General features: G+C 39.9%; 1 protein-coding gene across 11 annotated transcripts in view; it reads right to left on the bottom strand.

Moving 5' to 3' along the window:
* The window catches only part of GNG7 (G protein subunit gamma 7), a 130427-nt gene that overhangs the window by 24748 nt on the left and 82500 nt on the right, over positions 1 to 23179 (bottom strand). Inside the window, exon 6 of one of the 11 annotated variants that reach the window (XM_043502403.1) lies at positions 3843 to 3902. The exons of the other annotated variants lie outside the window; for them this stretch is intronic. Coding sequence (XP_043358338.1) covers positions 3843 to 3902 — 60 coding nt within the window. The remainder of the gene's footprint in view (positions 1 to 3842; positions 3903 to 23179) is intronic. 11 annotated transcript variants of the gene reach the window in all.

Genomic DNA, 23179 nt, shown 5'->3' with positions numbered 1-23179 from the left:
CTCTTCCTGGGCCACCTTGAATAGGAAGTTCTGGCCAAATGCACCACAAAACCAATTATATACCCGAGATACATCAATGGCATTTTCATCCTCTTCACAGGTGATAAACTCTCAGATTTTCAGCACAACTTCAACTACCACCACCCGTCCATTAAACTCTCTCTAGAACACTCCCACACCAGCATCAACTTCCTGGACATCACGATCAGCTTCAACAATGGAACGCTACAGACAACTATATACACAAGAAACCCACAGATCACCACACCTACCTTCATAGATCCAGTAACCGCCACAAACACACCAAGAAATCTGTTATCTACAGCCACGCACTTAGATACCACAGAACACGCTCCAAGGAGAAGGTCTGCAATATACACCTTAACACACTCAAAACTGCCTTCACCCCTAGTTGTCACTTACTACCCTACACTGGAACCCATACAGGGTATCAAACAATTACAATCCATACTTGATGGGGACCCCATCCTGAACAAAATCTTTCCCAAATCCCCTCTTCTGGGCTTCAAATAGCCCCCCAACCTCATCATCAGAAACAAGTTCCCCACAGACCAGGACACACCAACTCATAGCAGCACCAGACCCCTCCAGAACAGATGCAAAACCTGCGGACATATCTCCACTGCTACAATGATCAACATTCCTTTCAAGATCCATGGGTCCTACACATGCCTGTCAACATGTGGTGTACCTCATGCAGTGCACTAACTGCCCCAACAACTATGTGGGTGAAACCAGACAATCACTATGCTCTCTCGAGTGATCCTAACACAGGAAGATGATAAAAGACAAAACACCGTATCACCTGTGGGTGAGCACTTTTGACAAAGCGATCACACTGTATCTGACCTACCCATCCTCATAGGAAACCTGCGCAACACTTTCAAAAGATGAGCCTGGAAGCTTAAATTCATAACTTTGCTAGACACTAAAAATCATGGTCTTATGAAAGACACTGGATTTGTGTCTTATTACAACAATCTATAACCCACAAACCCCCCTTTTGTCTTAGGACTATAGAGGTGTTAACGAGCCACTTCACCCTAAATGGTCCCTTAGAATATGTGCTAACTTCTTATGCTAAATAATCTGTTTGAACTTGTCTTTAGCTGTGAAAAAGAAAAGGAGTACTTGTGGCACCTTAGAGACTAACAAATTTATTAGAGCATAAGCTTTCGTGAGCTACAGCTCACTTCATCTGAAACCTGTCTTTAGCTGTGACTCTCTTCCTGAGGAAGAGCTCTATGTAGCTTGAAAGCTTGCCTCTCTCACCAACAGAAGTTGGTTCAATAAAAGGTATTACCTCACCTACCTCCTCTCTAATAACAATAGGGATTCAATCTGCTTTTCTTATACATGTTAAACTATTTTTAATCACAATGTCTCCTAACATGTTTTTTTTTTTTAAAAAGTGAGGACAGGTCTCCAAAGAAAATCCTTGCTTGCAGATCACTGACCTGCACTGACCCTGGAGGAAAAAAGTGCTCTTCCCACACTGCTCCTGGATGACAGCCAGGAGTTCACTGGCAGCAACTACAGAAACAGAGCGGGACTTGACATGAGGTAATGCACATGTTACTGAACTGATTCTTAGCACCAGTCTTGAACCCAAAGCAAGGCTGGTGCTTCAGGAAAGGAGGAGGGGGACGGAGACTGGTAACCACCAAATGAGTGTACACTCGGTTATTTCTTTTAACATGACCTCATGCTTTTTTGGAACAGAGAGTGGCTGTTGGGTGATGGCTTTTACTTCTTGTCTCGGGAGAACAAAGCAGGCTCCATTTTTCTTTTACACTTCCTGCATCAGTAGCTCAACAGCTGAATGAGCTATTGAAATTTTTCCTGAGTGCTGTAATTTTTTTTAAACCTCCAAATTTCTATGGTGTGACAAACAATACCCGGTGAGAGCACTGCAAGAATCTCTGCAGACAGAGCCATATTTTGGATTGGGGCACACAGCCTTAAAGGGACAGGGCCAGGTAAAGATAAGCCCCACCTCCCCCCCCCAATTTCACTTTTGTTTGTTAAGAGGATTTAACAAATGCAAGAGAAGTGCCTGCATTTTGGTTTGGGCTTAAACATTTCCCCGCAGCGTTTACAGCCCCAAAACTTCAGCATAGTGCTCACGCATGAGGACTAGCAAGTGAAATTAACCTAGTCTATTTTCCTAATAGCAAATATTTTATATTCTACCCAAGTGTTACATCTAGGGTTAGGTTTCAGCGTAGCAGCCGTGTTAGTCTCTAAGGTGCCACAAGTACTCCTTTTCTTTTTGCGGATACAGACTAACAAATTTATTTGAAGAGCTGTAGCTCATGAAAGCTTATGCTCAAATAAATTTGTTAGTCTCTAAGGTGCCACAAGTCCTCCTTTTCATCTAACATTAGGGCTCCACGGCATTGGGCACTGAACACCTCCTAGAGCAGGGGTTCTCAAACTGGAGGTCGGGACCCCTCAGGGGGTCGTGAGATTATTACATGGGGGGTCACGAGCTGTCAGCCTCCACCCCAAACCCTGCTTTTCCTCCAGCATTTATAATGGCGTTAAATATAAACTAAAAACACATTTTAATATAAGGGGGGGGTCGCACTCAGAGGCTTGCTTTGTGAAAGGGGTCACCAGTACAAAAGTCTGAGAACCACTGTCCTAGAGAATCCCAGTCCAGAGGACTTGCAATTTAGGACTTGCAATTAAGAGCAGCTACACAGGAGACCTTACAGGGGCACAGCAGGGCCTAAATTCAATAGCAGAACCTTTGTAAGGTCTCCTGTGTAGCTGCTCTTTGCTGGCAGGAGAGAGCTCTCCTGCTGACATAGCACTGTCCACACCAGCACTTTTGCCAGTAAAAAGTATGTCAGTCAGGGGTGTGTGTTTTTTTACACCTCTGACCAACAAGAGTTTCAAGGTGAGTGGAATCCAAACAATAATTGAGTATCTGAGGCTGGTTATCACTTTTCCTTTAGGGGTTGATGGGTATATGCTCTGACTCTCAGTTCTTGGATTAAAATAGAGGCTAGAACCCGGACTATAGTTTGAGGACCCCTGCCTTTGGTATTTGCTTTCCATCATGGTTTCCCAGATCCAGACACTAGTGAATTTCAGCCATCATTTATTTTATTGCTTTGAGTTTGATTTTTTGGGTTTAGTTATGATTTTGATTAGTAGATCAGCAAAATAAAATAAGCAAGTGACTTTTAGGATAGATAGGATGAAAAAATAGCTTTCTAAGGATTTAGTCAAAATGCTGAAGATATGTGACTTCACATATAGCAAGCTGGAAAAATATAATTTCCTGTTATTCTAGAAGCAAATAAGGGCTTGCAATTCTGAACTGAGGAGTCAAGGACTTCAGTGAGTAAGGGGCAGACAGAAAACTGACTATTTTATTCACTTCCCCAGTAAACATATGGCTAAAGGGAGAGGAGCTTGTAGAACCATCTTTGCAGTGAAAGTGTGTACTAACATGGTTGCCAAGTTACAACTGTGCAACTCCTGTAAAAATGCCAAGCAGTTTTCTCTGATGTAAAAACAAGAGCTTCTGTGTCGAGGGAAAGGGAGCATTAATTGATACAAGACTGTTGAAAGGTGTACAGATGGGCATTGTAGTTTACAGTTAAAGTCCAAAGTGTAAGCGTTAGAATGGCACTACCCTAGTCTGACATAAGAGATCAGAGGCTAGTCTACTGCTGACAGAGATCTCAATGTAGCTACTGACTGAAATGAATGCTCATTGCCTGATTTAATCAGCCAGTAAGCACAGGTGAGGTCATGCTAAAAATACAGGACTGAGTGCCATTATGCAAGGTCACTAGAATATTTATCCAAAAACATGCGTGCGTCTCCTCTTCTGGGAAGCAGTACAAGCTCTGTTCCTGGCAGCACTGCCCATGGAGAAAACAGGGATTAGCACATTTACAAGATGGGGAGGGGAATACAATTACACAAATCAGACCTATTCTCTAGCTTCAGGTCCTTGGAGTTCCTTTTAAGCTATCTAGTGGATTTTTTCCTTTCAGGGCACTAATTTACACATTAGCATCAATTTAAGTGACAATATGTGGAAAAAGCCCATGTGGATCAATAGCAACTGCCCCATCTACAAGATCCATTACTTGCATAAATGTTTAGAAACTGGAACAGTTCAAGAGACTGGCAAAAGATTCTGGGAGGACATTACATCTTAAGCGGTCTATATCTCAATTTCCTTCCCATTAAAGATGATGTTACTTGCTAGAGAGAGTATGAAATTCTGTAAAACAGCATCAGGCACTTAAGACACACAAGAATTAAAAGGAGTACTACTTTTCTTTTTGCGGATACAGACCAACATGGCAGCTACTCTGAAACAAGAATTAAAAAAACCACAGATTTGGAATTGTACTAGAATATGATTATTTGCAAAATTACATGGTAAACTTGAAAATTCCACAGAAAAGAGTAAGATTAATGCACCTATGCTACTGCAGATAGGCCTGATGTTAAAAGTAACACTCCCTCCATTTTCATTTTTCAGAGTAGCAGCCGTGTTAGTCTGCATTCGCAAAAAGAAAAGGAGTATTTGTGGCACCTTAGAGACTAACAAATTTATTTGAGCATAAGCTTTCGTGAGCTACAGCTCACTTCATCGGATACATTTTATCATTAAAAAGCCCTTGGTGTCAGGTAGGTGGGGACTTCTGGTGACAATGCATTTCACACAATCATAACCTTTGTACTATTGAACTCAGTGCCATCAGGTACTTCTCACTGTTATAGCAGTTATACTTCTATCCAATATATATATATTTTTAAAATCAGCAGGAGCAGCAAAAGCATGAAGCTGAATACGTGCAGAAGTCACTACCTGGTTTCACCCAGGAGCTCTTTTGTAACTAATCACGTAAATGCAAGAACAGAAGCAACTGCTGGCTTCCGTTTTGCATTCATGTTCAACATGGGCTGACTATTTCAGCCACCTCCCAGATAACTACAGGTCCTCCCATGCATGAAAGCCACACAATTAGAGTGGTTAACATCATATCTACTCCCTTCCTGAAACCAGCCAACACAGCTCCCTCATCTGAGTAGATAAATTTGATTGTTTTTTCTAAAGATCTGAAGCTACCCCCCAGGGTTTTTAATATTAGTCCATGGTGCAAGAGCTAGTTATATTATGAATGCTCCACTACATAATTTAGGCTAGACTAATACCTAACGTGCTAAAAGTCTTTGATTTCAAGAAGTCGAAGGATTCGGATTTTGGAAGCGGTATAGTCAGGATTTGAGAGCAGAGGAAGACTTTCAACATTAACATCTTCCCTTGTGTGCATTTTAGTTCATTTCAGTCAAGGGATAATGTATGCTGAAAATCAGGCCACTTGTGCACAAAGTGCTAATTATTTGCAGCTCCCACTAATTTTAATAGAAGCTGCATGTGCTCAGAGCCTTTGAAAATCAGGCCACAGCATTCCTCCTCATTCTCCTTGTCCTTTGGAACAACTGCAGAACTAGAGGGTCTTGGTCAGTATTAATTACATTTTTGTCTGGGAGGGAAGGGAGAAGAGCAAACGGAATATGCTAGAGAGGCTTGTGAGTTGAGTAGTAATGGCTATAACATGGCAGCTCAGCAGTAACAGGTGCCTTGCAGATCAGAGACAAAAAACTACAACACTGCTATGGCCACATAGTCTGCAATGCTGTGTAACCAGACATAAAAAATGCTTCACCTCTAGTACCGGAGTAACTCTTGCTTTAAATCTTCCTACTTTTGATCGCTTGTGGTTCATTCTCAGCTACTTTCCCTGTGCCTTATACAATTAAATTTTGTGGTGAAATTCGCCCATGTGCAGAGGGCCATTACAAGGAATATGAATCACTTATGTCCCACTTAGAAGTACTATTTTGAGGGCTTATTAGCATCTAGGGCTGAATTTCATCCATGGTGCTCAAGAGGCCATACTGCAGAGAGGAGCAGGATAGTTCCTCCTTTTCACTCTGATTCAGTAAATTCCCTGAATTATGCTTGCAGACTTGCTCATGGGATATAATAAATTGCACAATTGCTCAATAGTTCTGTCTGCTAAATATTAAGTCTTTTGCATACGGGCTTTTAAAGCTAAGGACATTTATGACCTTTGAGCAATACATACGGTAACTGTATGTGTAACCTGTAACACAAGAAATCTGTGACACTGCCTAAAGTAAAAGGGTGATAGTCTTTATGAAAATACATACACTGTACAAAGAAGGTTGGGTAGTTATTTTTAAACGTTGAAGAGGAGCAGTAATTTTTAAGTAAAGAACATTTGTACAGGTGTTCATGCTATTGTTAAGAGCAGTGCTTACCAGATACCAGAGTGTTAGTGTTAGCCAATTATCACACTGTAATATACTTTGAACAGGAAGTAACAATGAATTAGTGTTGATTTTTTAATAACCTGTCCTAGATACATGTTGCAAAACATTTTATTAGGACAGTTCTATACAAGGGCATAACTAAATGATGTATTGGATCTTTCTTTGAAAGTCCTACAAAAACTTAGTTTTGGTATTCTGCAATGACATTTGGAGGTACAGCAAAACACATAAGTGGATAATAGTATATACAGAAAAGAATCCATTTTAGGAAGAAGGCAACAATCCATGTTAGGAAGAAGAAATAGTACTGCATCCCAGAAAGGCAGCTCTGTACTATTTAGCCTATTACAGTCAAGCAGACTTCTTACTTTGATACACCACAGTTACAAAAATGATCCTGCATAAGTCATATCTTGATTTAGGAAAGCAACCCTGTTCAAGATAGTAATTAAGCACATGCTTAAATACTGTCCTGAATTGGAGCCCAAAAGGAGGGACTGATTTAAATGGACAGATTGAGAGCTGAATATGTACTGCTTGGCTAAACCACCATGGAAGTTGAAAATTGCGGGGGGGAGGGGGAAGAGGAGAGGGGCGCTTGATTGTAACTCTGCAACTATCTGTCATGTGTAAACATTAAGCAGAGAGACAGAGAACTCGGGAATTTTTAGAGTGGTACAAGAGGGTATCGCTAGAGTTATAGGACGAGATTAAGGAAAAGGAAGTTTAGGCTGAACATCAGGAAACTTCCCTTGATTTTTTCATAGTCTACTTGACCTGAGTCGGGAAATGGTGGAAGTTCCTCTGAGACATTAAAAGAAAAGTGGTAAGAACAAAGCTTTGAACAATGTGCTGGAATGAACATGTATACATACAATGCTGCGTTAGGAGAATCAAGAGGTCTATGATTTGTACAGAAGGGAGGCAAGTGTACTATGCAAAGAGAAAAGTAGGAGATTTTCCAAAGCCATTAAAAATACAAAGCTGCCACCACCTACTAAAATTAATAATTCTGCTCCACATTGCTCTTAGAGTCATTTGTCCCAGATCTAAATTGGCACCAGCTCAAAAACAAAATTTCATCTTTCCTTCGCTGCTCTGCAGCTCCTGTGCATGCTCTGAGTGGGTGGAGAGGTTTTGAAATGAATCTTGTTTTCTGAAGATGAGCAAGTACACCAGGAGGGGAAAACCCCACCAAGTCTAGTAGCCACATTTGTTTTTCTTCCCTACGAAGAGGGTCTTAAATGGAGGCCAATGTTAAGTGTCATGCATTTGCAAAATTCTCACCTTCAGCAGCCAAGCAGCAGCCTAGCACTACGTTGCACCTGAACTTGTGTACAATAAAACTGGACAGAAACATACACCAGGCATAACATCAACAAGACTGTCCTCTATCCACCAAGAACGTGATGGATCCAAAATGGCATAGGACTGCACATCACATTTTGAAGCCAAACGCTTGCGGAAGAAGGGCAATGCCTGCCTGCACTATTCTTTAGATGCTAACACATCATTACACAGAACTGTAAGCACTCTGTTTTTCTGCCAAAGTCTACATGTGAGCCCTTAGAGTAGCTGGCATTTGGGAGATTAAGAAAAGTTTGGCATCATTTTACCAATTGGAGGGGAGAGGGAATGTATGGATGAAGGCATTGATTCAAGACACTGAATAAGATTGCTGTTCTTCAGGTTTTTTTTTTGGTGGACTTGATGCAGGAGTGAAGAGAAATACTCAGGTAAGTAACATGCCATTTATAGTAACAGAGCAAAAACTAAGCTATATCTGTTTATGTCACTGTAGCTAGAAGACAAAGGTTATCTATGGTCTGTAAAACACATCTTTCCTTACATCAAACTAATTCAGCTTATCAGAATAAAAGCAGCTACCCTCATATATAGCAGATCTATGCAAAAAATATTTTACATGGTATGTAGGCATTGAAGAATTAAATGTCAAGTATCTTTGCTCAGCATCTGTAAGCAGAATGCTTTGTTTTTTACAAAAAAAAGCTCCACAAATTTATTCTCTCCCAGAAATAGGATCATACTGTTGCAAAGCAAGTTAGCCACGTATTAAAGAATATAAAAATACCCTGTACAACACTCAAATAAGTCAAAGCAACTACTGTGAGGAATACACCAGAGCACATCATTCTTATTATAGCACTGACTTACAAATGGCACTGGGACAGTCAGAGTTCTGGAGAATAAATACACCAGAAGAAAAAGAAAAAAAAAAGGGAGGGGGCATATTTACTGAAACTTTGCACAGCTCTGTATGAGAGGAATGGAAAGGCTAAGGCGTTTGGTTTCATAGGATTTTAAGTTGACTGTGGAAAGTGAGTTTGCTGGGAATGACATCAGAACCACAAGTTATAATATCCTCATTGTATGATTAGGCATAACAATCTTTTGTTCAGTCATTGCTACTTGAGATGCCAAGAATACTGGTAAATACTCGAGGTAATGTAACCATTAAAACTTTCACTGGCATAATATGCCTATAAAAGCTTTTTTTAAAAATTGTTACTGGAAGAAACCTTGGCTTCTGTATTATACTGCACTACAGGTACTAGGCCAGAAATACCCTTACTCTGTTTTCTAAGTATCAATTCAGGAGAAGCATAGCTGTGATAAAATGTTACTGAAATCCCAGGTTAGCTGTCCCTCTCAGAAAGACTTCAAAGTAGCAAGAACATGGGTTTTTTTTTTACAACTATTCTGTTACAGTAAAACGTTAGTAGTATCCAAAAGCTTATTTGTTCTCTACTAGCCGGCAGTTATTGTGCTTTCATTTGTGATCTATTGGGATATCCCACTCTAAGCAGGATCAGGCTTGGTCAGTACCGAGATTAGAGATATCCAAGGTGCTACATGAATCAATACTGGTGGCTTAGTAAGCAACTGTGTTACCTCCAGATCAGTGCTGAACCAAAGTCCCTATGTGGTACTGGATTGCTGTAGGTATTGTCTACATACAGCCCTCCAAAGCATCTAGGAGGGCTGGTTCCTCTGGACAAGGTACCAGAAGCCTGATCTGCAGAAGTACCCAAAGATCCACAGTTGAAGTCAGTGGGAACTGTGGAGGCTTAACCATTTAATAAAAGACAGGTCCCATAAACCTAAGAACAAGCCACGTGACTGCTGGTTGCCTTCACTTGAAATCAGAGCCAGATGCTTCTTACTACAAGAATATTTTCCATGTACTTTATAGGCAAGTCTACAAACTGATCTATAAAGACTTAAGTGGTTAAGAACCAGGAAGGCATCATCTCTGAGTTGTCCCAGAAGTTGGCCATCTACCAGTTTTAAGATTAGGCAGACAGATGCTTGGTGACAAGATACTCTTCACAGAGGAGTTCGCTACATCTGGTCCAGCACCGCTTTAAACTTGTTAACCTTTAGGGCACAATTCAAGACATGTCTTTTTTCAGGTTTTTGTCTATAAGTGAGCTGAGGGTAGCCTGCTCTGGGACTTGTCCTTCGCATGACTAGTGTGCACAGAGATGTGCAATTGAACATATTTTAGTAAATAAAAAGAGTCAGTGCAGGGTGGAGTCTGCCCCATTTAACACATTTTCTGCAGCTTCCAAAATAAAAATGTAAGCAACAGCCTCCTCTATAAAATCATGACAATCCCATACCCAGATTAGATAAATAAACATAATCCACTATAAAAAGGTTTGGACATCACAGATTCAGTCTTTTACAAATACCTGTGCAAGGAGGCTTCTGGCTTAGACATTTACCAGCAAAAAGTTTTCAAAAAATGATGTTATGCCAAATATTTATTTCATATGAAAAGCCCTATCTCAGTTTAGGGCAAAATAAACTACCAGCTTGACAATTGTTCTCAGTCAAGCTTCACATTATTGGGAACCAGCATTCAGCTGATGCTAAGCAAACAAGAAAAATACTGACAAGCTCTTGGATGTGCCTTGGTGAAGTACAGGCCCATAAAAAAGTTCTCCAAGAACATGAGTACCAAACATACACTAACCTCTTCCATGTGCTTTGACAAACTTGATATACAATTGGCTACACCAGCTCTAAACAGACTTTTTTTTGGGGGGGAGGAGGGGAGGAGAGAAGAATAAAATTACAGCATGTTTTCTGCTGGTCACAGATAATCCTTTGCACATTGTATGTTGTAAGGAGTGTTTATGACCACAACACTGAATTTAAAATATGAAGTCTGAACACTTTACTCCTAATGACAGAGTGCTTGCCAGGAGTACAGTGATGATGTGGAAGGTCAGACCGGCCAAACCAGCCAACATGGTTTGCACAATCATTGCAGCTAGAAACTTTTTCCTTTTGTTCTCTCTACTCCATTTTAACACCAAGTGGGGTTTCTCATTTACTGCTTCTTAGGAAAATGTCTGTCAGTTGCAGCAGATAAAAGCAGACTCTAAAGTACAGAGCTGGGACCAGCCAACCCAGAACTATCAGAATTACTAGAATTGCTTCCCCTGTTCTGCTTCACAGGAAGAATCCAAGGAGATGTCTGTCTTGGAATGTGCAGCTATGTCCCTTCGCTGCCAAGCAATCTAGTGCACATCAGTGTAATCTGATGTCAACATTTTTACCAGATTGATATCTATAATGGGCAGATGTACCTAGGAGTCAGACAATCTTCCAAAAGGGCTTTTTTGGTATTAATTCCAGCAGAACTCCCAATACCTTTCAATTGAACAGAATATTTAATGTGCCCATGTGAATTGGCATTTGCTTTAATCTGGCACAAGCACAGAAAAGCTAGTTTTCCAGTTTCATACAAGAGATATTAAGTGTGAACTCAGACCCTTCATGAGAACATTTTCCATTGCTTTACAATGCAGCTGTAGTCAGAAGTGACTATAAAAACGGCATCTCCTTATTAATCATATCTGCTATATGCACGTTTGGGTCATGTCTACCAGCAACACTGCCAAGCATACAAAGTTTTGCTGCAGATCCACTACAGTTTTGGAAGAATGAGCTGCTGAATTCTATTGTTAGCTCACAGCTTTGTGTATGGGTAAGTTCCCATTAGAGAACCTTTATTACTGGTGACAATGTGAGAGGCAGAATGAGACCTGTTTGGTTTGAAGATCCAGGGTTGAATTTGCAATACTGAGTGTTAGAGAAATCTCGAGTCAGGGTGAGCAAGTTAGATGTAGAAGTGTGTGTGTTGTTCTGAAAGTCACTGACTAACTGCACTTTCACCCATGTCAGTGGAAGAGGGAGACAGCAGTAACAGACCATGCACTCAGGCCCCTCTAGAGTTACATCACAAGTATTGCAGGGGGTTAAAGAACAAAACGCTGTTACTGGGACAAGTAGTCCAGAGTGTTTTTCTCTCCTTCACTGAACATGCATCAGAATGCACTTCACATGAAACGTGGGACGAAAACCTGACTAACTTCAGAAGACAAAATCCTTTTTGTTGAAATCAGGTGTCTGATCTGACAATCTCTACTGAACCACTGAATGGTGGTTGAATTCTCCCAAAGAAGTTTCTATGAATTTAAATGCAGAATGTGCATTTGCCCATAGATTACATGATTTAATTTGGTGACACCCACATTTCTTCACATTCTAAAGGGCAAACGTTTCATAGTTAATATTGACAGCCTCTATTTTTAGAAATAGATTTAATTTTGACCAGTCTAACTTGCACAACCACCAGAAGCATATTTCTTTTCTCAGAATCTTCGACTTGGATTTCCTCACACAGAAAGGGTCATTTTTCTTCATCTCAGACGGCAGTGCCTGATTAGAACAGTCTAAGTGCTCAGCCTCAAGTTACATTACAAAAGTCGTTGAACAAATGTCACCAATTCTCGTCCCATCACTGCTCAGCCATTTATGTTCTTGGGTCTTATTATTCTACTTGAGTAAGACGACGACTTGCAGGACCAAAATGGGGAAGAGAACAGTGTGAGCACTGAGCATTTGATGCTCCCTACAAGAGTAGGCACGGGGGTTTCGATGCCACGCGATGCATTGCAGGTTTGGATTTTAATACATTTGACATGATGGAGGAAGGACATTACCATTGGTAAGTAACTGTCTCCAATTCGCATCACTCAGCGTCATGTTCCCTGCTACCCTAGCAATGCTAGCCTAGGAAGTGTGGCCTGTGAGATTTTGGGACTTCATTTCCCAGCATGCTATGCTCCCTGCGGCTCCTCCTATTTGGTAGATGGCAGGGTGGATTAAAGGAAGATCCACGAGCTCCACCATTTGACACTGTTGGGGTCTCAAATGAGGCCGGGGGAGAAGGAAGCATTGGCAAGGTATGGAACCAGCTGTGCTATGAGCTGTTTTGCCGGATTCAGGCCTCATTCAGCCTTAAGCCATGCATGGCAGCTGATGGCCGCCTGGAATAAAGATGAGGAGAAGAAGAAATGGAATTAAGAATGGATTAAGGTAGGAAAGAGTGCAGACATGGGGAAGGAGAGAAGAGGGGATAGAAAGTAAAGGCATGTAAAGAACTGAAGTGGGAGATTGGGGAGGGAGGGAGAGAAGCAAACTAAAGCCAGGACACAACATTCTCTATCTGTACAGGTTTCAGAGTAGCAGCCGTGTTAGTCTGTATCCACAAAAAGAAAAGGAGGACTTGTGGCACCTTAGAGACTAACATTTATTTGAGCATAAGCTCCAAGGTGCCACAAGTACTCCTTTTCTATCTGTACAGTTTATCCATTCACATACTGTTACATTTCCCATTCAGAAGAGGGGATCTGGGAAAAAAAAAAGTGCTGTCCTCCAGGCTCTGGAAAGTTGCCATGTGTCCCTGTATCCTGCAATGTTTGGGCACCTCTGCACAGTATAATTAAGGTAATTTCCCCTTCCATTAACACCACCTCCCCTGTTAATTACAACTCCTTGGAAGTTTGAAATGTGAGCTGTTCCCTTACATCATGTGTGTTTACTTTGTTCTTGTGAGCTGCTCTCATGAGTGTGGCATTGGCATTCACTAAGAAAAGAACAAGGGAGGATTTTCCCCTCCCCAACAAATAGGTACATGTTTTTTCTGGTCAAGGAAACCAGGAAAAAAAAAAGCAAGCAAGATTTTGGGTCCAGAAACCTTGTTGCTGTATCTTTAATATCACACCTTTTAGACCAGCGGTTTTCAGACTTTTTGTATTGGTGACCCTTTTCACACAGCAAGCCTCTAAGTGTGAGCATCCCCCATAAAATAAAAATGGGGGAGAATTTAATTTTAATGGGGGCTCAGGGCTGTCAGCCCCATGGAGATGACAGCTTGCAAGCCCCATGTAGCCACGTTGCGGCCTCTCTGAGGGGTCATGACCCCCAGTTTGAGAACTTCTGGTTTAGGCACTGGCCAGACTACCATGTTATGGGATTTTGAGTTCATTGAAGGGAGGTTTGTATGAGAAACTAAAGGAGAGCATGTATAGTATACATAGGAATTAGGGCTATCAAGCAATTAAAAAAATCAATCAAGATTAATCGTGTGATTAAACAATAGAATATCATTTCAATATTTGAGCGTTTCCTACATTTTCAAATATATTGATTTCAATTACAACACAGAATACAAAGTGTACAGTGCTCATGTTAGATTTAAGACTACAAATATTTGTACTGTAAAAACAAATAGTATTTTTCAATTCCCCCATTACAAGTGTAGTGCATTGCTGTAGTGCAATCTCTTTATCATGAAAGTTAAATTTACAAATATTGAATTATGTACAAAAAAACCTGCATTCAAAAATAAAACAGGCATTCGCATAGCACTGTTGTAGCCAGCACGGCAAGATATAACGTGCCAGATGTGCTAAAGATTCATATGTCCCTTCATGCTTCAATCACCATTCCAAAGGACATGCGTCCATGACGATGGCTGGTTATGTTCGATAACTATCCAAAACAGTGCGGACTGACTCAGATGATGAAAATGAACATGCGTCAGGTGCCACCAGTAGAAGGTTGATTTTCTTTGTTGGTGGTTTGGGTTCTGTAGTTTCCACATCAGAGTGTTGCTCCTTTAAGACTTCTGAAAGCATGCTCCACACCCTGTCCCACTCAGATTTTGGACAACACTTCAGATTCTTAAACCTTGGGTTGAGTGCTGTATCTACCTTTAGAAATCTCACATTGGTACCTTCTTTGCATTTTGTCAAATTTGCAGTTAAAGGGTTCTTAAAAATGAACAACATATGCTGGGTCATCATCAGAGACTGCTAGAACATGAAATATATGGCAGAACGCGGGTAAAACAGAGAAGGGGACATACAGTTCTCCCCCAAGGAGTTCACAAATTTAACTAACGCATTTTTTTTTTTAAACAAGCATCAGCAGCATGGAAGAACGTCTTCTGGAATGGTGGCCGAAGCATGAAGGGGCATACGAATGTTTAGCATATTTGGCATGTAAATACCTTGCAATACTGGTTACAAAAGTACCATGAGAACAGCTGTTCTCACTTTCAGGTGACATTGTAAATAAGAAGCGAGCAGCATTATCTCCTGTAAATGTAAACAAACTTATTTCTCTTAGCAATTGGCTTAATAAGAAGGAGGACTGAGTGGTCTTTTAGGCTCTAAAGTTTTACATTGTTTTGTTTGAGTGCAGTTATGTAACAAAAAATTTACATTTGTAATTTGCTCTTTCATGATAAAGAGATTGCACTATTGAAAAATATTCTTGTTTATCATTTTTACAGTGCAAATATTTGTAATTATAAAATGTAAAGTGAACATTATGCACTTTGTATTCCTTGTTGTAATCGAAATCAATAGATATGAAATGTAGAAAAACCATCCAAAAATATTTAATTTCAATTGGTATTTTATTATTTAAACAGTGCGATTAAAAACAACGATGAATCACAATTTTTTTTTTGAGTTACTCATGAGTTAACTACAATTAATCGACAGCCCTAACAGGAATCCTTTTGATAAAATCGACTGCTTCAGAAGAGTTTTCTAGAAGAGCACATAGAGCAAATGCCACTGATTTCTCCAGAAGGGCACTGATTTCAAACTTAAGAACAGTCTCTTCATACAACACTTTCTATGACAGCTATGCTTGTTTAAGTTCACAGCATTGCTCAGTTAAAATACATTGACTGTTTCCTTAATTGACCTCATATGCAACACGGGACACTCCCAAATTTTCAGGTGTTCGTTTCACAGGCAGTGAAACTAAACTAAGAGGGTGGCAGAATCATACCAGAAGGCATTAAGAAAAAAAGACTAATTGCTCAACTAATGGAGACTTCTAGCTTAAGCCAGAACAGTTACACGTATATCCCATGTGCCCTTTGGCTGCACTCATCCCCCTCCCCCAACCCGACATGTAGACACAAGCTCTTTTTCAATCTATGTGAAGCAAAGACAATAAATAAGATGGGGATATGTGAGCACACAAAAAATTCCCTGAAATTCTCGCAGATTTTTAGACAAGCAATTTCCAAGAGGAGCAACATACTAACTTTCAGGGAACCGTAAGAATCAATTAAACAAACAAAAAAAAAAAACAACAACAAAAAAAAAAGTGAACAGACCAATATTCTTTCTGTGAACACTGCCATGCCATTGACAATGTATGCAGCATGAAATGAGGTGACCATGTCCTTGGCACCTTAGGGTGCCAAGACAGTCTGTTGCTAAAGAAAACTAAATATTGCAAAACAGAATAAGTAAAATACCAGACATTACTGCAAAGCCATGGGCAAGACATGCGGACACCAACTAAAATTACTTTGAGCAGTGAGAGTTGGGCGGTTTCTACTTTCTAACCTACCCCTGATAATCCCTCAGTGACCCTGTGTCAAGACAATTGTAATTCCTGGTAGATTCAGCATCTCATCTGGTGGCAGAGTGCTATTTAAAACTCTTAATTAGGAAGACAGTGATTCAAGAGAGAATTAAGCAACCAGCCCGCTCTGGAAATCATTAAGGCTCTGCGCACAGTGACAGGGAAACCGTGTTAGCACCTCTAACAAACCATATTTGAATACTTCTTTTGCTAACCTATTTCCCTGATTTGTGCAGCTGACAGGGCTTTACAAAGGAAAGAGAGGGAGAGTCTTCATAAACCAGACACTGGGGCCTTGTCTACACTGGGAAAAGCAGGATCCATAATTCCCCATTGATGATTTTGAAAAGCCCAACCTGTAGCACAGTAAAATTCCTAAACACCTTCCCCAGTATTAATTCAAGAGCTGTCTGCCCAAAAGAAGCGAGGAATGGAGGAGTGGTGCACAGCATGCCAGAGAGGAAACATTTTGCAGGAGAACATGTTAAAATGGCTACAGACTTAAATAAAAAGGAAGACAAAGGGTGACTGAATGGGCACTTTTGCACACCAATGACTATTACCTATAGTGAGGCAGAGCCACAGGGACACATGTTTGAGTAGCGCCAATAACCTTTTATTGCTAGTAAGTCGAACCAAGTGAAGCAGAAAGGAAGAAAGTCTTAATGCTAGTTTCTTATAAATATTTCATTTGTGATGCCATCTTTGCAAGGTGACCTTTGCTTATCAGGTTTCAATCTCACTCAGCAGTAATCACTACTAGACTAAAGTTCACACAGCAACAGCAATCAAGATGTTCTAAAATATCCTTTTCAATCCATCTGCTCTTGTTCCTTTATGTGCTCTCTTTTCACCCTTGCAGATCTGACTTCCCTCTTAATCCATGCTTAAGCCTCCTAAAGTTGATTCCACTCCAGGCCAACACAACACTCTTGAAGCCCTTATATTAAAATTAAGGCAGGAAAAAAAGTGAAGCTTGTATAAGTAAAGCTAAGCAAAGGAGAGCAGCACCTATCCTAAAATTGCAGTTCAGATTGTGTGTTTTACCTTCCCCCACCCAGCGGCTGTCTCATTTAGATTGTAGGGTCTTTGGGACAGGGACCATCTACTACTCCGTTTGTACTGCACCTTGCACAGCTGGGTGCCATTCTTCATTGGCCTGTAGATAGTACAGCAATAATAATAATAGCAGTAATTGCCTACATCATAGGAAAGTGCATTTATTAATGACACTGAAAAACCAGATCTATAAACTTAAGTTCTTATGTTAAGTTATTTCTTTGGAAGTCTCCGGAGATTTATGGTATCCATGACATCTTTAAGGAGATGCAGTGGTTGGCATCTCCCCCTAATCATATGACAGGCATTCCAAGAGATTTCTTTTAATATTTGTGTTCTGGTAGTGCCTACAGGCCCAAGTTGACACCAGGGCCCCACTATTCTACAAAACATACTAAAATGACAGTCCCTGCCCCAGCAGCTTACAATTTAAATGAAAAAAGACAAAAGGTGGGCAGGGACATGGAGGGGGAGTGACCTGGCCATGATCACCCACCAGGTCAGTGGCAGGGCTGGGAAAAGAACCCAAGGTCTCCTGAATCCCAATCCAGTGCCATAGCCACTAAATTGTTTTGACATGCCCCAATTAATACTGCTTCAATAATGGAAAAGCAAGTTTAAAATGAATGGTTAAGCAAGATGCCCCAGAAGCCTGGCAGTAAGTTGCCAGTGGAATAAAACAACTCTTTCACATGCTAACTCTTCTGCCAGGTTCAATTACTAACAAACTGACTGCAGAAGAGATTTCTCATTCATATTTTGAAACTGCTTCACTCCCATGCATAGATAGCTCCTGGTAATTTCCCTATATATGTCCTTGACCTTTTGTAGTGGTCACATCACATGAGGACAGTAAGCGCTAATGGCTTTGTTCACGTTATATAAAACAAAACATACTGGTACGAGAGCAGTCTTGTGACTATTACTCTCACTCCCTTTCCATACACTAACCTTGTTATTAGGGCTATGTCTGCAGAGGGCAAAATGAGGTGCCCATAAGGGACTCAAAATAGATTAGCAGTGAAACCAAGATCCCTTAATTAAGTTAGCAGCATGCAAGTAAAAATGAGAATACTTGTTCCCTAAACCAGATTAAAATGCAGCTTGATTGACTCGATGACTACTTTCCACTTGTTTCATCCATCAAAGTAATTACACTCCAGCATGTGACTGCAGTGTCTGTGTAGCTGTTTTCACAGAAGCCTGGGTTTTTCGGTAATGCTGATGACTGCAACATCATGTGAGGATTTGCAACTGAGGAGCGACTCCCACATGGGCCACGGAATCTGTTAGGCAGAGAAAGGAAGCAGAAGGTCGCTTTCTTTTGTCTCTTTTATAGGAAGTCAAGTCACGTTGGCTTGGAATAAGTTCAGGAGTTGAGCTAAGGACTGGGTAGTTGTTACTAATTTGAAAGATCCAGGCTAGAAAGACGGAGACCAAAAAAAGAAAAGTAACTGACAAATTACACAACAGGTTATAAAAGGAGAGAAACAAGTAATGAGCCTTCATTTAATAGCTGACCTTCAGTTTACTATTTTTTGTAGAGCTACACATTTTAGATGATTAGTACAGACTAGAATATAAATTCATTCAAACTTCTCCCATTAGTTTAGACAATGTATGTTGTAACAGATGCTGTTTTAGTAGTTTGTCCCACAAAATTATTAAAAATGAAGAAATAGTCATATTGATCTGACCTATAAACTAGTAGTTTTAGAGATTTGCTTTTATAATATACTGTGCTTTAGACTTCAGCAATTTATCTGTATATACAGAAGTGCATGTTGCAAATGAGACTTTTCATACAGCACTAGATATAGAACAGCTGCCAGCAGCAGCATGATAAACAGACCAGCAGGATGTTATCCGGGAAACAAACAACAGACCTCATTCCCCCTCCCACCCCCAATTTCCTCCCCCGCACAACCTAACCTGAAAGCACTTAATAGGATGCACTAGATTAGCACTATTTCCTTACTTCCCAGCATTGCATCTAACTCAGGTGAATGCTCAGTTTCAGGTAGAAAGAGAAAGTAGTAAGGTGATGGGGGGAGGGGGAAGAGAGAGAGAGAAGATAAAGGAATAACTAGGGTGACCAAAGCAGGGTAGATTGAAATCAAATTATTTAAATCAGTTTTCTGTTTACTGATTTAAATCATGATCAGAATTGCTGATTTAAAAAACAAAAATCAATCTAGTTCTGCATTTGTACTTTTAATTCTCCTAAATAAAGGCTCATTAAACCATTTTATTTGCAACCAGCTAAATTTGGTATTTTTTGCCGACACAATCTATACACACTTATTTATGCAATTATATGCCTGGAATAAATTGATACATTTATCAATTATATGCCTGGAATAGGTCACCAAGACCATGGTATTCACCCAAGAGTTCTGAAAGAACTTAAACATGAAATTGTAGAACTATGAGCTGTGGTATGTAACCTATCACTTAAATCAGCATCTGTACCAGATGACTGGAGGGTAGCTAATGTGATGCCAATTTTTTTCAAAAAGGTTCCAGAGGCGATCCTGGTAATTACAGGCCAGTGAGCCTAACTTCAGTACCAGGCAAACTGGTTGGAACTATAGTAAAGAACAGAATCATCAGACACAGATCAACAAGATTTGTTGGGGAAGAGTCAACACAGCTTTTAAAAAAGGAAATCATGCCTCACCGGTCTATTAGAATTCTTTGAGGAGGGTCAACAAGTATGTGGACAAAGATGATCAAGCGGCTAGAGTGTACTTGGACAGTCAGAAAGCCTTTGACTAGGTCCCTCACCAAAGGCTATTAAGCAAACTATGTAGTCATGGGATAAGAGGGAAGGTCCTTGCATGGATCAGTATCTCATTAAAAGACAGGAAATGAGAGGTAGCAATAAATGATCAGTTTCAGAATGGAGAGATGTAAATAGCAGTGTCCCTTCGGAATCTGTCCTGGGATCAGTTTTGTTCAACATATTCATAAATGATCTGGAAAAAGGGGTGAAGAGAGAGGTGGGAAAGTTTGCAGATACAAAATTACTCGAGATTGCAGTCTGCTTTGGACTTAAGAGTTACAAAGGAATCTCACAAAACTAGATGACTGAATTCCATCTGCCATTTTATTGCAAAGTAATGCATTCTGGAAAACATAATCCCAACTCTACATACAAAATAATGGGCTTTAAATTAGCTGGTAGTCAAAGATCTTGGAGTCATGGATAGTTCTCTGAAAACATCCGCTCAGTATTCAGCAGCAAAACAAAAAAGCTAACGTTGTTAGGAATCAGGTAGGAAAGGGCTATATAAACCACTATATAAAACCATATTACAGCCACACCTTGAATACTGCGTGCAGTTCTTGTTGCCCTGTCTCAAAAAAGATTTTAGAAATGTAAAAGGTACAGAGAAGGGCAACAAAAATGATTAAGGGTATGGAAGAGCTTCCATATGAGGACTTTTCAGCAGGAAGAGACACAATTAAGGGGGAATATGATAGTTATCTATAAAATCTTGACTGGTGTGAAGACAGCAAATAAGAAAGTGTTATGTACCCCTTCATATAAACACCAGAATCAGAGGTTACCCAATGAAATTAATAGGCAGCAGGTTTAAAACAAACAAAAAGAAATATTCCCGTCACTCAACACACAGTCAACCTGTGGAACTCATTGCCAGGGGATGTTGTGAAGGCTAAAACTATACCTGGATTCAAAAAAGAATTAGGTAAATTCATGGAGAATAGGCCCACCAATGACTTAACTTGGGTTAAGGGATGGGTCAGGGATGCAAACCCATGCTCTGTGTCTCTCTAAGCCTCTAACTCCCACATGCTGGGACAGGTGATAGATCACTTGACTATTGCACTGTTCCTTCTGTTCATTCCTTTTGAAGCATCTGGCATTAGCCACTGCCACAAGACTGGGTACTGGGCTAGATGGACCACTGGTCTGACCCAGCATGGCTATTCTTATGTAGCTTAATACATTTATTCAGATTCTTAATTTTTATATTATGTTAGTAAAGAGTAAATGATGCATTATTTCATAGATTATTTTACTTGGGATTTGTGTCAAGTTGCATTTGGATGGAAATTGGAATTCAATTAAAATGTACAAAACCAGGCCTTTTAAAATTGTATTAATTAGTTAAAGAAATCTATTTTAAGTGTTCAGGATACATAAAAAGTTTATCAAAACATGTTTTGTATTTAAAGAAAAGAAATATTAACTATAGTAAGTGAACTGAAGATTGTTTCTGTTCCCCATGGGATCAGCTTTTCAAAGATATTTAAGCGCCTAAAGCTGCAGATAGAGGCCTAGTGGGATTTTTAAAAAGTGCTTAAGTATAGTTATTTTATAAAATCCACTAGGTCCTTATTCTGCATGTTCAAGTGCCTTTTAAAATCTGGCCCCAATGTCCTTCAAGATCTTAGAATTAGTAGACCTCTTCCTCTCGCCCCTGATTTTAATTCCTAGATTTGAAGAGGGAAAACTAGCTCTCCTGCTTCAAGTCCCACTCGGTTTCTTAACTTTGAATGAATTAGTCCAAGTGAAGGAAGTATTCTCTCCGCACCTGTTAGCTGAACATAGCCAAAAGTAATTAAGATAAAAGCTTTTCTGCACTTCAGAAACTCAAAGTACTTAAGATTGAAAAAATGTGAATACTAGCGTTCACTCCATTGTAACAACTGAACCTATAGATGCTTACTGCAGTATATAACATTGTGACATTATTTACAATGCTTGAGTTGACCTCAAAAGTTAACAATGCCCCCCCCAAGCACATATTCTGTATAGAGGAGAAGCATACTAACTTATTTTAGGAGAAAAAATAAAAGGAGTACTTGTGGCACCTTAGAGACTAACAAATTTATTAGAGCATAAGCTTTCGTGAGCTACAGCTCACTTCGATGAAGCCACGAAAGCTTATGCTCAAATAAATTTGTTAGTCTCTAAGGTGCCACAAGTACTGCTTTTCTTTTTGCGAATACAGACTAACACGGCTGCTACTCTGAAACCTGCTATTTTAGGAGGGCTCACTGATGCAGCACATTTACATTATTTTGTTGGAGTAAATTTAGGCCTTAACAGGGCTGTCATAATTTCAAATTGAGTTTTAAACAGGTTTACTTTTTTTTTTTTTAAAAAAAATCTCATTTAAATAAAAAAAATCTGATTCAAATAAAACTAACGGATTGATTTAAACAGATTTTTATCCATCTTGGACCAAAACACTTCAAGCCTCCTACACCTTTTCTGGGAAATCTGTATCTCTCAAATATACATATTCATGTGACAACCACTTTAGAAAATAGATTCCAGCATTTGTAAGTGTCACGGCAACCAACGTGTCTAGCCCTTGGTAAGAAACAGTGGTGCATGACCTCACGTCAGTGTCACAACCCAGTGCCACAGTATGGTTTCTACTGAAGACTCAGTGTTGAACCACCAGAAAAAGGACTGCCCTCCGCCTTGGAAAGATGAGCCTTTCAGTACAAATAAGACTGATTGGCTGCAAAATGAGTTAATTAATACAAGCTTGTCTAAACATGGAGTTGTTTCAGATTCACTGTTTCTGATTAATCCCATGTGTGAACATTTATTCCACAATCAATCTATTTCACTTTAAATTCACATGCTACCTTAGTAAGAAACAATTTTCAAATTTAGCTAAGTCCTTGGACTCTGCCTACCCATCCTTAAATCTGCTGAAAATAATTATGTCCCACTGCCTCAACTCCAAAGAAAGTTTACATAAGAACAGACTGATGTAGATTTAAATGTGTTCCAAAAATTTAAAATAGCTCTCTCTTAAGAAGTTACTACAAACCCACCAAAGGTAGATCCTACTTTGCCTAGCAAGTGACTGGCTTGAGGCAAAACAATTAATTCTGCATTATATTTTTGTTGCAATCACTTCCAGTTTAAGTAAAACCTGCCACAATGGTCCAATTCCAAGGCTGCAGGCTCACATTTATAGCATTGTTACCTTGATACAGT

The sequence above is a fragment of the Dermochelys coriacea genome, chromosome 25 (assembly GCF_009764565.3).
Source record: "Dermochelys coriacea isolate rDerCor1 chromosome 25, rDerCor1.pri.v4, whole genome shotgun sequence".
Taxonomy (NCBI): domain Eukaryota; kingdom Metazoa; phylum Chordata; order Testudines; family Dermochelyidae; genus Dermochelys; species Dermochelys coriacea.
This window is presented reverse-complemented; position numbering and strand designations above follow the sequence as displayed.